General features: G+C 41.2%; 1 protein-coding gene across 1 annotated transcript in view; it reads right to left on the bottom strand.

Moving 5' to 3' along the window:
• The window catches only part of dnah12 (dynein, axonemal, heavy chain 12), a 260,737-nt gene that overhangs the window by 77,246 nt on the left and 168,676 nt on the right, over positions 1–14,815 (bottom strand). The window contains exons 44-46 of the mRNA XM_060835852.1: positions 9,879–10,073; positions 5,129–5,262; positions 3,377–3,539 (exon numbers count right to left, since the gene is read on the bottom strand). Of these exons, the coding sequence (XP_060691835.1) occupies positions 3,377–3,539; positions 5,129–5,262; positions 9,879–10,073 (492 nt within the window). The remainder of the gene's footprint in view (positions 1–3,376; positions 3,540–5,128; positions 5,263–9,878; positions 10,074–14,815) is intronic.

Here is a 14,815-nt window from a genome sequence, read left to right on the forward strand (position 1 = left end):
CTGAAGCCAGAAGACTTTATAAGGTCCAGACTCAAGGTTGAGGACACCTGGAGCAACTCTGACTGCATACCACTGTGCTGCTACCTCTGCAAAGTCTGTCCTGCCAGTGGACAAGACATATTCAGGGATGGCGATGGTGGTGTCTAGGACATTGTCTGCATGTCGTGATTCTCTGTGTATGTCTATGTCAGGCTGTTGCTTGACTCATCTACCAAATATCACTCCCAATTTTGGCACTAGCCCCAACCTCCCGGATGATAATACAGAAAACTTTGCAGAGTCTTCAGGGCTGTTTCTGCTGTTATGCCTAGGTCACTGCCAGGTGGTCCGTCCAGTTTCACTTCTTTGTTGAGACATCATACTGATCAATACAACTGAGTGGCTTGCGAGGACATTTCAGAGGGCAGTTGAGAATCAACCACATCGCTGTGGCTCTGGAGTCACATATAGGCTAGGTGAGAATGGAAGATTTCATTCTGTGAAGGATGCTAGTGAGGAGATAGGTTTTTCATTAGATTCTTAAGTCCAGATTTATTAAATTGAATTCAAATTCCACTATCTGCCATTGTGGGATTCAAACCTAAAACACTAGCTGAGTGCCTGAATTAATAACAATAATAACATGAGGCAATCACCTCCCTTACCAACAGTCACTATCTAAGCTTCTCAATAGTGAATAATATTTGGATGAGATATTGGAAAGATACTAATGCATATGGAACCATATGCGTTAGAAAGGTAAAGATCAGTGCTGTTTTGTTCCGTATAAGTGTTAACACATTAATTATTTGAGATATTAAACCCTGTTGCTACTAAGACATTTGAAAACTTTTCTTTTAGACAGAATTTTGGAAGAATTCATTACATTGAGGTAATTTGGTACAAAGATATTAGCTAAGTAGCCAGAAGACACATTTTATGAAGGTTTTTTGAGCAGAACTAAACTTCCCTAATTTAGTTGCTATTAAACCACATTTTTCAAAGTTAATTTCCAAGCAATTCCATACTTTAAGTATGAAACTTCTTTCGAGGATATTCAGACTAAGTACACACAAACCATTTAGTAAGGCAAGGTCCTGCCTGACAAACCAGTTAAAATTCTTTGAAGAGGTAACAAGTATGTTAGACCAGTGGATGTTATCTATCTAGACTTCCAAAAGATTTTTGATAAGGTGTCTCACAGGTGGCTGCTGAGTAAGGTGAGACCCCCTGGTGTTCAAAGTGAGCTACTGGCATGGATTGAGGATTAGCTGTCTGACAGAAGGCAGAGAGTTGGAATAAAAGGTTCTTTTTTGGAATGGCAGCTGGTGACAAATGGTTGTCCTGCAGGGTTCAATGTTGGGACCACAGCTGTTCACTTTATATAATAATGATCTGGATGAAGGGACTGAGACCATTCTGGTGAAGTTCGCAGATGATACGAAGTTAGGCGAACAGGCAGGTAGGACTGAGGAGATGGGGAGGCTGCAGAAAGATTTAGAGAGTGGTCCAGGAAATGGCTGATGAAATTCAATGTGAGCAAATACAAGGTCTTCCAAAGTTTGTGAGAAGATTTGTAGCTCGGGTGCTCGTTGTTGTGGCTCTGTTCGCCGAGCTGGGAGTTTTTGTTGCAAACATTTCGTCCCCTTTCTAGGTGACATCTTCAGTGCTTGGGAGCCTCCTGTGAAGCGCTTCTGTGCTGATTCCATTCAGAACCACAACAACAAGGTCTTCCATTTTGTAAAAAAGAATACAGGCATGGACTATTTTCTAAACAGTGAGAAAATTCGTAAAGCTAAAGTACAAAGGGATCTGGGAGTGCTAGTTCAGGATTCTCTAAAGGTTAACTTGCAGGTTGACTCTGTGATAAAAGAAAGCAAATGTAATGTGGTCATTTATCTCAAGAGGGTTGGAATATAAATAGTAGTGATGTACTTCTGAGATTTTATAAAGCTATAGTTAGGCCCCATTTTGAATACTGTGTCACATCTCAGGAAGGACATACTGGCACTGGAGCATGTCCAACGGAGATTCAAACGGATGATCCCTGGAATGATTGGGCTAACATACAATGAATGGCTGAGGATCCTGGGATTGCATTCATTAGAGTTCAGAAGGTTGAGGGGAGATCTAATAGGAACTTACAAGATAATGATGGCTTAGAAAGGTTGGATGCTGGGAAGATGTTTCCATTAGATAGGGAGACCAGGAACCTTGGGCACAGCCTTAGAATTAGAGAGGGTCAATTTAGAATGGAAATGAGGAGATATTTCTTCAGCCAGACAGTGATGGGCCTGTGTAATTCATTGCCACAGAGAGCAATAGAGGCAGGGACTTTAAATGCCTTCAAGGCAGAGATTGAGAAATGCTTGATCTCGCAAAGAATTAATGACTACGGGGAGAGTGTGGGTAAGTGGAGTTGAAATGCCCATCAGCCATGATTAAATGGTGGAGTGGACCCGATGGGCCGAATGACCTTACTTCCACTCCTACATCTTATGGTCTGATGGCCTTAAAACCATGGGTAATTATAAACTAGTGATATATTAATTGCAGTTTTTGTCATGTGACAGAAACAGAAACTCAAAATATCTTGCACTTATTAGAACACTGTTCAGCCAAAAAGAAAATTTAAAAATGAAAGCTTTCAATCATGAAATTCAGAAGAATAGGCTAAAGACCGCGCCCATTCCTATAGAAAGAAAACATTGGTATTTTATAACCATTGGATGTCTCAAAGTGCTTTATAGCTAATTATATATCATCTTTGTTGTACTGTAACAGCCAATTTATACACAGCAAGCTCCCACAAACAACAATATGATGGTAACCATATAATCTGTTTTGAGTGACATATACTGGAGGGCAAATATTATCTCAAACAGCAGGAAGAATTTCCCTGCTGTTTTCAACTTGTACCGTGGGATCCTTTATATCCATCTGAGAAGGCAGATATGGCTTTGATTTAGTATATTTTCTGAAAGGTCATCTGTATAACAGTGCAACACTCTGTCAATATTGCTTTGGATCTTTATCCTTGATTTTGTACTTTATTCCTGGAGTAGAAGTTAAACCAACAACCTGTTAACTCAGAAGCCAGAGAACTACTAACTGAGGCATGGCTGGCACCGAGACCGATAATAATTTGGATTTCCAATTTTGTTTCTGAATTGCCAACTAATTGACATATTAAAACTTCCAATTAATTATTTTATGGTATTATTCTATTTGATGGTATGACAAAACCTTTTAGTTTCAACATGCATATTGGTGAAATTTGTGCTTTTGGTAATAAGGTAGTTTAATGGTTGAAAGGATATGAAACAGCAAATGAATTACAAAATTAAATAAAGAATGTCATATTTTACATGCATTTGTTTAATATTTATTCACTTACCTGTGATTCAGCAAATGCCAGTTTATCTAATCCATTTGTGTATCTCTTTTTAGCTTTTAACACAGTATCCCGTTTCTGTGTTAAGAGTTGACGGAAAGCAGCAATAAGCTCCAGGTAGGATGTAGGAGTGACATAGTTATGGCGATTTAGCTCATGAAGAAACCTAAAACAAATTAATATTATGACATTTCACACTGGTCAAATTCTTAAAAGAAAATTCACTAGTCAATGGGCTAGATTTTGTGGGGCAGGGTTCCTGTTCCCACTCCCCATCTAAACTGTCAGGGGAGAAGCCAGCACACAATACTGCTAGTTGTCTTTCATCAATTTAATACTGGCAGCACTGTTAATCTTTTCGAAGTGAGACTTTCACCCTTATCATGGAAGTAAGTCTCATTTTAGGAAAGTGCTGGTTAAACAGGTGACCATCATCTGTAAACTCAGCAGCAACAAGAGAGATTGGTAGCCATTGCTAAGATGCAAATAATCCCTGAAGAAATAAATGAAGCCTGAACTGACAGATAAGTGGCATATTGCTGGGTCAGGGAGGTGAAGGTGCGTGGAGCAGTTTTGAGAAGTAGGTGGGGGAGGGTATAGCAGTGTAATGGTTCGGCGGGGGAGGTGGGGTGGAGGGCGTGATTTGTGCAGGATCTTGGAGAAGTGTTTTCAATGGGCTAAAGGCGACCAGCAAGGAGCTCTCTCATTTCCCTGACACCAGCCCAGGCTGCTATATCTGCCAGGATCTCCATGCCTCCCCTGCCTGCAATGGGTTAAAAAAAAAGAGTAGCTGGGATAGAATGAGGTCCTTAATTGGCTATAAACTTGAGAATGGATTGATGCTCCCCACTAGGAGGAATGAAGACAGGGAGTGCACAAAATGTAATATGTGGCCTGCCCACTGCCAAACTACTTGCCCTAGGATCTATTAATCAAATGAATATCCCAGCAGTTTCACTACATGGACTGGCGTCAAACAAAGCTTGGGGATTGGACCCTATGTATCATTTGGGGAAGTCTTACGATTGTACATCCACCTCTCCTTTACCCTCTCCACTTGTCTTTTCAAACCCAACCTTCAAAACCCTTCATTTTAGGCTGTCATCCTGGCCAGGTGATAACACAGACTTAGCTGAGGCACCAGCTCCTTTCTACTGGGTCGCCTGAAATTGCAGCAGTGGGCAATATGTGAACCTGGTACTGTTATGACTAAAAGATTCTGAATAGGGTTACAGCAGTAGAAACACATGATTGTATAAGATTCCTAGGTCTTTGAAAGTTATAGATCAGGTTGCGAGAGACCAGTGTACAGCATCCTAGCTTTATTAATATTAGTGTAAAATACAAAAGGCTACATTAAACTTGACTAGAGCTCTGGTTTGGCCTCAACTGGAATAATATATTGAAAGCCAAACTTTAGGAAGAATGTAAAAACATTGAAGAGTGTACAACTAAAATTCACATGTCAGCTACTTGGCATTCTTTCAAATGGTTGCGGGTGAACATCTATGCTGCCTTTTTACTTAAAGAAAATAGTATTGGTTGAATCAGGAGCAGAAGGTAAGCTTTTCTTTCATAATTGATTGGGTATTACTATTTTACTTCAACATGGATGTTTAAAATCTAGCCAATTTTTTAAAAGAAGATCTAAGGCTCATTAATTGCTTTTCTAATCTGAAATATGAATGTAGAATTTTGTGAACAAATTCTAAGTTAACGGAATAACAAAACTGTCACCTGAAATTATGGACTCACTTTGTTGATAGCTCAATAACAGATGTGTGAAAAAATTTACAAATTGGAACAACTTCTCTCCGTTCAAATTCAGTCATTTCCAGTGTTTCCAAAAAGGTGTTTGCAACTCGTTCAAGTGCATCCTCAGGCCATGGCTGCAGGAGAAAATAAAATATTTCAGTAAGTAAGAATCTTTACCAGCAATGTCACCAGCAATGACAACAAGAAATGTATAGAATTACTGGATTTTGAAGTGTTTAATGGTCATAACATTCAATTGTGATGATTTACCTCCAAAGCCTACAGGTATATGAAACCCTTATTCTGTTGGAATATTGCAAATCCCCACCCCATTAGCTTCAAAATACGTTGTCCCAGATGTATATTTTGGAGGAACTGTAACATGAGATTCCAATTACACTGTTTACTCTGAGAAAAACAATCACATTTAATTGATTTGTAACAAAAACAGAAATTGCTGCTGAAGTTCAGCAGGTCTGGCAGCATCTGTGGAGAGACAGCAGAGATAATGTTCCAATGACTCTTCATTAATTTCTGTTTTTGTTTCAGATTTCCAGCATCCACAGTCTTATTTGTTATCTAATTGATTTATGTCAGTTTTATGTCAAATTACCACTACACAAAAAATAATTTATACCATTTCTGAGGTATGTCCATGAAAACCTTTTTCTATATATTTACATAATTTGTGAGCTTCCAGCATTTATGCCAGTGCTCCAATGATGTGGATTTGTGCCCAAACTTTAGGTGCAGCAGGACCAAAGTACCTTAAGGGAGGAGTTGCTGCATTTAACAAAACAAATAACTTGGATGCTGAAAATTTGTAATAAAAACAGAAAATATTAAAATATACAATAGTTTACTCAGCATTAGTAGAGGGCATGAAGAGAGCAGGGAAAAGGAAGAGACAGAAATAAATGAAAAGTCGGGTACGTTATCAAGTGAAAGGCAGAATAGATTAACTGACAAATGAATAATGGTGCAAAGCAATTTGAGATGTATATAGAGATGTAAGTTATGTTTACTTGCAAAAGTTGGAAGAAGTTCTGTCCTTCATTTTACTACAAAATCACTGAATCCAATTTGCCTTTGCCACTTCATTTAACATAATCACAGAACAGTGAATATGAAATGGAATTAAGTAAAAAAGGCTAAATTCTACAAAGATACAGAGCAAATAGATTACAAGGCAGCTAAATCCCCTACACTTTAAAACTTATTGTAAATGATAGGAAATTCAACTTGGCAATATATGAACTATGGGCTTTCAACTAATCTACTGAGTGCAGTAAATGAAAGAGATCTGCGATTTTGCAACGTACTGTAATAATTTTTATGTTGAAATGATTGCAATTTGCAGCAAATGTAGGATTCTAAAAAGAAAACGTACATGTAAATCATTGTTTCATTTGCAAGGAATACTTGGAGACTTGGTAGTGGGATGAGAGGACGTAAAAGGATGGTATTGAATCTCCTCAACTTGAATGGGAAATGAGGCACAAATGGATATGAATATCAAGAAAGTATTTCTTTGGAATGCTAAAATGAGAGGAGGTGAAGAAAACGTGAGCGGCATCATGATGAACTCAGTAGAAATGGTGGAAAATGAACCTTTAATTGTGCTGGCTTTACTAAAACGGAAGGTGATGATAAAGGAAACTATCACTGATCTGGGAGAGGAGCGGGCAGATTGTGGAAAATGAAAAGCACAGGTTGGAGGCCTTTTCAAGCATTGTGGAGGGGAATCCTGCTTTGAGGAAAAATAAGGAAATAATGAAAGTATTGGTGTCAATTATGGCATTGTCTTAATAGATCCAAAATAAGGTGAAGCAAGTGGGTGAATGGAGTAATATCCTTAACAGGTAACAGCATTGGAAGAGTTGTGGTAAAGCTAACTGTTTTGGCAGGTAAATACTGGTCAATAATTTCAATGGAAGTAGTTAGGCTGAGGAAAAGAAAGTAAAGGAAAGGGAAAGTCAATGATAGACCAGGCAAAATCAATGTAACTTTGAAAATTTGAAGCAAAATTTGTAAAATTTTCTTGTTTGGGTCATGAACAGCAAACCAAAACAAAGGAATATCAATGTATTGGAAAAAGAGGTACTTGAAAAGACCTGAAAGGATTTATGTTCTACATTTGCCAAAAAAAAGACAATGATGGCTTGGCTCCATATAGCTTCCTACAGAAGATGCTTAATTTAGTGAAGTGATTATTGAATGTGAGAAGTGCCCAGCTAGAAAGGATAGCGAGTTGGTGGTGGGGAGTGATTGCGTCTCTGATCAAGGATTGGAGCTATAGCAGCGTTGGAAGCCAAAGGTGAAATGGAGATGGTTAGGGCAAGAAAACTGAATACTATTAAACGACAAAATAAATCAGTAGACTTAGAGATGTAGGTGGGAAGAGGTTGAATAAGGATGAAAAATGAATGTCAATATAGACAGATATCACTTGTGTGAGGCAGAAACAGGTTGAAACAATTGGTCTACCAGAATAGTCCTATGTGGGGGGCCTTGGAAAGAACATAAGAACATACGAACTCGAAGCAGGATTAAGGATTTCAGCCTGATCACTAGGGGTCAGAGAAGGAAAGATCAGAGTGGACACTGAAGGCACGGCAAGGGGTGAAATTGCATTCAAGGGTGGGTCAGGGAAAGTTATGTGCAAGAAGGACCTGGAGAAGTATCGATAGCCAACCATTGATAAGGCACATAGACCTTGATTCCTGTATCTAATCTTCACTCTCTTAAGTTCCCATTTCAATAAATTTTGAGCTCTGCAAAATGCTGAGGTCTTTAGTCACCTTAGCCCCTGCAACAACTTATTTGTATAGGAGCCTCCTCTCAACACAGCAGATCATTTCTCCCATCTTTAGAATTCTCTTTCCATCTGGATTATGTCCTGACATGTAGGATTCACCCGAAATGTCATTACATTACACTTCATTCTTTTCCTGCTCCAGATGTGTCGTAGCATATCTGAGCAGATTCATTAGAAACAAAAACAAAGAAAAAAGCAGCCGGTTCCTTGACAAGTCACACCTGCCCCAGCATGTGTCACAGTAGTGACATTATAATGGAAAAGCTTTGGTCATCTTTATGCATGCCAACAATATTTTGTGGTGGGGTTCCTATTACATGAAGAAAAGATTAATAATCAAATTAGGAAGGAATTCAAAACTAGCAGTCAAGCTTATGGTGCTTTCAAATATGTTGGATTGGAAATTAAGCAGGATGAGTCAATGTAATAATACATCTAGAGTTTTACTTGAGAAATGTTAATCATATTGCAATTAGTCACACCGGATTCAGATAGAAAGATGAGGATGCTAGCAAGGGTGAGATGAAAACTGAAAAGTTTCATCAGATAGCTCAACTGATTAGGCATAATAACGAGACCAGACCAGAAGCAAGTTTTGATATGCTGGAATTTCTCTTGGTTGTGAAAAATCTAAAGGTGGAAACACAATTTGGAGTGGTTTTCTTTAAAAGTGGAAATAGAAGAAGTGTATGTGGAGGAACTTGGCCATTGATGATCTCAACAATAATCATTTTTACCAAATCACAGAAATCTTGCCAATGGATTTTCTAGTGTAGGAGGATTTGCGATATGCCTTGTGTGAGGAAACAGGGAACATTGCCCCTTGTCATGGAAGGCAAAGAAAAGTGATGAAGAGTACATTAGCTGCCAAAACGTTGGTTCATGTTAATGCTATTGACAGGGCATTCTATTTGTCTAAGATCTTGGGGGAAATGCTATGCATAAAAAGAACAATATCAGTAGAATGTTATTCAGATAATTGGTCTACATAGATAATGTACATTCTATAACAAGTATAAGTGACAAAAAGACTTAGGATAGATATTGCCAGCCGAATTTTAAAAATTATGTACAGTTTATAAATACCTTTTTCTCTCAGACAGGAAGACTGTCAGAGAAGAAAGTGAGGACTGCAGATGCTGGAGATCAGAGTTGAAAAGTGTGGTGCTAGAAAAGCATAGCCAGTCAGATGCTGCCTGATGAAGATCTCCTGCTCAAAACATTAACTCTCCTGCTCCTTGGATGCTGCCTGACCGGCTGTGCTTTCCTAGCACCACACTTTTCAACAGGGAGCCTGTGAGAGCCTGCATTATAAGGTTGAAACAGACCAGCTCCAGAGTTATATCAGAGCAAGTATTGCTCTTTGGACTTCTCCATTTAAGAGTTGCATTCTAAGGGCCTCTTGTGGTATAGTGGTAGAGCCCATATCTTTGGGCCAAGATGCCTGGGTTTAAGTCCTACTTACTTCACAGATGTGTCAATAATATGTCTGAACAGGTTGATTCATATTTAAGAGCTGCTTTTAATGGGCTTTTGTTGTTAAGCGGTAGTTTCCTGCCTCTGAGCCAGGAGGCCCAGGTTCAAGTCTCACCTCCTCCAGAGATGTGGAGTAACATCTCTGAACCAGTTTATTAAAAAATATCTAAACTGTAACCAACTTGGAATCACCAGCAGGTATCCATGATTTAACACAGGCAATTTAGTGTAAGTGATAAAAAGGTTCAGTGTGCGTAAAAACACCTCTGAATAGAGGGGAAAACAACTGCTTTCTTCCTTGCTGGGCTGTTGGTATCTAGACAGAGAAATAAGCAGAAGGAAGAAGGTGAAAACTGTTATAATAAATTCTGTGTAAATCTTAGGAGGCTTTTTATTGCATAATTTGACACATGGATACCAGTACTTAAAATACATACATTGAAAATTTTAACATACCTGGAACCAGTCAATCGTACAGCAGTTGATGAGTGAAGGGAACTGTCTCAGACGATTTCGGAAAGCATCTCCAATAGGGCTAAAGGCCACCACAATGTGCAAGTTCTCTCTGCAGCGACTCACAAAGAATGCAAAAAGAGCTAGTGGACTGAAGTCTGCATTTTTGTTTCCTGCTTGAGCGACTACGCGGACTCCCTGTTCAATTAAAATAAAATGCATGATCACAAACACTTCTAGAATTTACTCCCACAATCACCAATTGTTGATTTAAAAACAAAAAATCTGCAATTCCTTTGATCACCATCTTAATGGCTGTGTTCCATTGTACCCAGTGATGGCCTCCAACACTCTTCGTTTCTTAGGTTGATAGGCAATGTACTTCATCAGAATGAACTAGACAAACTAAATGTCACTAAATCTATCTTCCTATCAATGAAGATCTCACTTTGTTTGACTCGATTACCCAGATGTTGCCAGGTTTGAGTTATAAAGAAAGGCTGGATAGACTGAGACTTTTTTTCACTGACTGTAGGAGGCTGAGAAATTTATATAATTATGAGGGATATTAGTTGGGTTAATGAAAGATGTCTTTTCCCTAGGTTGGGCGATTTCAAGACTAGAGGCCGCATTTGAGCTGAAAATGTGTTGCTGGTTAAAGTGCAGCAGGTCAGGCAGCATCCAAGGAACAGGAAATTCGACGTTTCGGGCATAAGCCCTTCATCAGGAATGAGGAGAGTGTGCCAGGCAGGCTAAGATAAAAGATAGGGAGGAGGGACTTGGGGGAGGGGCGATGGAGATGTGATAGGTGGAAGGAGGTCAAGGTGAGGGTGATAGGTCGGAGTGGGGTGGGGCGGAGAGGTCAGGAAGAAGATTGCAGGTTAGGAAGGCGGTGGTTTGGAGTGGAATGAACATCCTGAGAAAATGGTGAATGTAGGCACAATTACAATGCAAAAAAGACATTTGGATAAGTACATTAATAGGAAAGGTTTGGAGGGATATGGGCCAGGAGCAGGCAGCTGGGGATAAGTTTAAATTGGGATTATGTTCGACGTGGACTGGTTGGACCAAAGGGTTTGTTTTTGGGCTGTATGACTTTATGACTTTATGAAAGTTTTCTTGTTTCTATGTTCCTTGATTAATTAAAGATGTAGAGCTGCCAATTTCACACAAATTATACATAGATCCATAAATAAATCAATAACAATGTGCATATTTTAATCATATATTCATCTATCTCCAGTATGCTATCACAAAGGAAAAAAGGAAATTTGCAATCTATGAGAAGATATGGGCTGAGGTCCCTGTTTTAAACGAAAGCTTTCTAAGTAAAACAAGATCAATTGTTGTTTTCTCATGACAGAACTTTAAATAGGCTGCAGCTGGGAACGTGGAATTGAGGCCACAATCAGATCAGTCAAGCTTAAGGTCCCGATTTTTCTTTTTAATCGTTCATAAGATGTGGACATCACTGGCTGGGTCAGCATTTATTGCCCTTCTCAAATTACTCCGGATAAGTTGTTAGTGAACTATCTTCTTGAATAGCTGCAGTCCTTGGGGTGTAGGGATACTCACACAGCTGTTGGGAAGCATGTTCCAGGATTTTGACAGAGTGATAGTGAAAAAATGGTGATATAAGTCCAAGTCAGGGTGATGCGTGTCTTGAAGGGTGTTGGGGAGAATCTGCTATCGGGGTACCTACATTGGGGCTAGGGAGGGGAGCACCATTATTAAAGCAGACACTGTCAGATACCAGCTAAAACACAGCCATGTAAAGTAAACCCAGCCACTGCAGGACTGTCTGCCTGGGGCCACATTCCTGGGGGATTAGAACATGTCCGTCAGTTTCAGATCATCCTATTACACTCTCATTGGTAATAAAGGAAACCGGTAACTATCGGATAGTGTAAATCGCACCGATACTACACTTGATTGATAAAGTACTTGCTAATGCCTCCGCTGACATCAAACTCATTCGGGTCCTATGTTAAATGATAATATCTGTATATTCAACTATGGAGAACTATTGTGAACGCCCAGACAGCCAGACGCATGGCAATGAGGAATCCCTTCCAACAATAAACTTTTAATTTACAAGATCGGAAACTGCCGAACCCAGGATGTCTACCCATTGTTCGGCACAGCAGGAGTGGGACAGGTATCTCGGGGCAGCCAATAGAGACACTAATCCCTTCACAGACAGGTGAACCGACCAATGAAAGAGCCGAACAAGGGGAACCTGACCGGGAACTCGAGGAAGCGCGAAGTATAACTGCACCAGATCCGAAGGGAGAGACAGAACGCCTTCTCCAACGAATTTGCATGCTTTTGAATTCGTTGTATAGTGTACCAGTTTTGATTCTGTAATAAACGGTGTTTTTGCTCCAAACTCTAGCCGGTTTGATCTCTCCTTCCAACGAACACGTAGAGACGAGACCATTCGGTTTCCGTCTCAACAGATGGTGAGCCTGACCGTGGGAAGGGAAAGAGACGACCGCAAGTTGGCCACGTTGGCGGACCGGAGGGCAGACAAACTTTCGGCCGAACTTTTAAAAGGTGAGGAAGCGCCTGTTAAAGCAAAGGCTTCCAGTAGGTAAAAATTTTCAGTTAGTCAGTCTTTGTCTGCTCCCTGATCCTCACCAACACAAACAGTACTTTTAAATCAGTTTGGCAGCAACGTTGCAGAGTCCATACTGGTAAGCTATTTTCTCACTTCTTCACTAATACCTGTTTTCGCGGTACTGAAGTGACTAATTGATCCATGGCTAACCTTAAGTTAATGCGCAGTTTTTGAGTTGAGTTTTACGCGTGGATTTCAGATCCTGGACGCGGTTTTTGAGTTAAGTTAATGCGTGGATTTCGGATCCTGGACGCAGCTTTTTGAGTTTGAGTTTTACGCGTGGATTTCGGATCCTGGACGCGGTTTTTGAGTTAAGTTAATGCGTGGATTTCGGATCCTGGACGCAGCTTTTTGAGTTTGAGTTTTACGCGTGGATTTCGGATCCTGGATGCGGTTTTTGAGTTAAGTTAATGCGTGGATTTCGGATCCTGGACGCAGCTTTTTGAGTTTGAGTTTTACGCGTGGATTTCGGATCCTGGACGCGGTTTTTGAGTTAAGTTAATGCGTGGATTTCGGATCCTGGACGCAGTTTTTTGAGTTTGAGTTTTACGCGTGGATTTCGGATCCTGGACGCGGTTTTTGAGTTAAGTTAATGCGTGGATTTCGGATCCTGGACGCAGTTTTTTGAGTTTGAGTTTTACGCGTGGATTTCGGATCCTGGACGCGGTTTTTGAGTTAAGTTAATGCGTGGATTTCGGATCCTGGACGCAGTTTTTTGAGTTTGAGTTTTACGCGTGGATTTCGGATCCTGGATGCGGGTTTTTGAGTAAAGTTTATGCGTGGATTTCGGATCCTGGACGCAGCTTTCTGAGTTAAGGTATAAGCGTGGCTTACGGAGCCTGGACGCTTTGTGAAATTAATTAATACAGCGCTGACCGCACTTGACTGATTGGATCCTTTCTCTTTTTAATAAGCACTTTAACTCCGACAACTACCGATAGACACACTCGCTGCTAGCATCCTAAGGGGACAGAGGGCGGATCTCATCTCCTGGATAGGGTTTACCTGCACAGGCGTTTGCCTTAGACCGGTTGTTAAGAGCAGAAATCTGCCACGCGAAGGTCAGGCTTTTGAAAAACGCACTGGGTTTAAAGCGGTACCCACCAGGTGAGATCCGTCATGGGGGACTTGAACTTTGGACCACCAAAAATGACCCACTTTCGACCATTACGCCCCGGAGTGCCCTGGTGGCACTTCACGGTTGGCACAGACGTAACTCGGCATGCCTATTTATTACTGGACAGTGTAGCAGTGCACAAGACAGCATTGCATCAAGTGTTTAACCAAGCGCCCGCCCAAAAAGACCTGATATTGACCAAACTAAAAGAGACCCTCACAAATATGGCGCTAATGAACAAAATTTTAAACGGTCTCCTACTCTCGCCGCCATATTCAGTGCGGCAAACAATAGCCCTAGGAAAACCCCCTACTGATTGGGCACCACCGACCGCCGATAAATCCCTGGGGTGGAAGACGAAACTGTTAGTCACAGTCAACCCGCAGTGGCAAGGGGGCCACTGTACCTCCACCACAGCCCCAGTCATTTCGGACGCCCCTGCCAAACATGTCACTAAAACTGGGGACAGGGGACTGCGACAGGCTGAGACGAGAGTACGGACACACCGACAGTATGCGTGGGTTGGCATGTATGTGGATGAAAACCAGTGTGGGGCCGGCCCAGTGAGAGAGGGAGTGAGTGAGTGAGTGCAGTGCTTTTAACAAACGTGGCGAACGGAGGTGTCGCAACAAATATTTCATCCCAGGTCTCGGTGTACAGTGGACCGGCACCGACAGCCTGAGTGACGGGACAGGGACCGTGGGAAGCCGCCCAGCAGCCGAAAGCAGTTTTACTGGTGTCGGAGTACGTGAGTGTTGTTCTCTACACTTAGCGGTTTTGGATTGATAACTTAACGGTCTGGGATTTTTCTCCATAGTCTCGTCTTGATTTTTAGGATTAAATGCCGCTTGTCCCCCCACTATCACTTTTAATTACTCTTATACTTGGAAAGGAATACCTGAATGTAGGGAGGGGGCGCAGGAAGGGATGGTGGAGCTTTTACTTTAATAACACTACGGTTGTGGAATCCTAAGACGGCAAATCCCGGGGTGTCCCGTGCTCACCCTAGTTTTGGCGGGTCACCCTTCTCTGGGCGGGTCACCTTAGTTCTTGGCGGGCTTTCTTGCTTTTGGCGCGAAGACTCAGGTTGGGCGGGGCCAGCTGACTTTTGGCGCGAACGCTCAGTTGGGGCGGTGCCCGTTCGCTTTTGGCGCGAATGCTCACTCTTGGCAGGATTGCACAGTCTAGAAGGGGCTGCTCGCC

This window comes from Hemiscyllium ocellatum, chromosome 14, assembly GCF_020745735.1.
Source record: "Hemiscyllium ocellatum isolate sHemOce1 chromosome 14, sHemOce1.pat.X.cur, whole genome shotgun sequence".
Classification (NCBI taxonomy): domain Eukaryota; kingdom Metazoa; phylum Chordata; class Chondrichthyes; order Orectolobiformes; family Hemiscylliidae; genus Hemiscyllium; species Hemiscyllium ocellatum.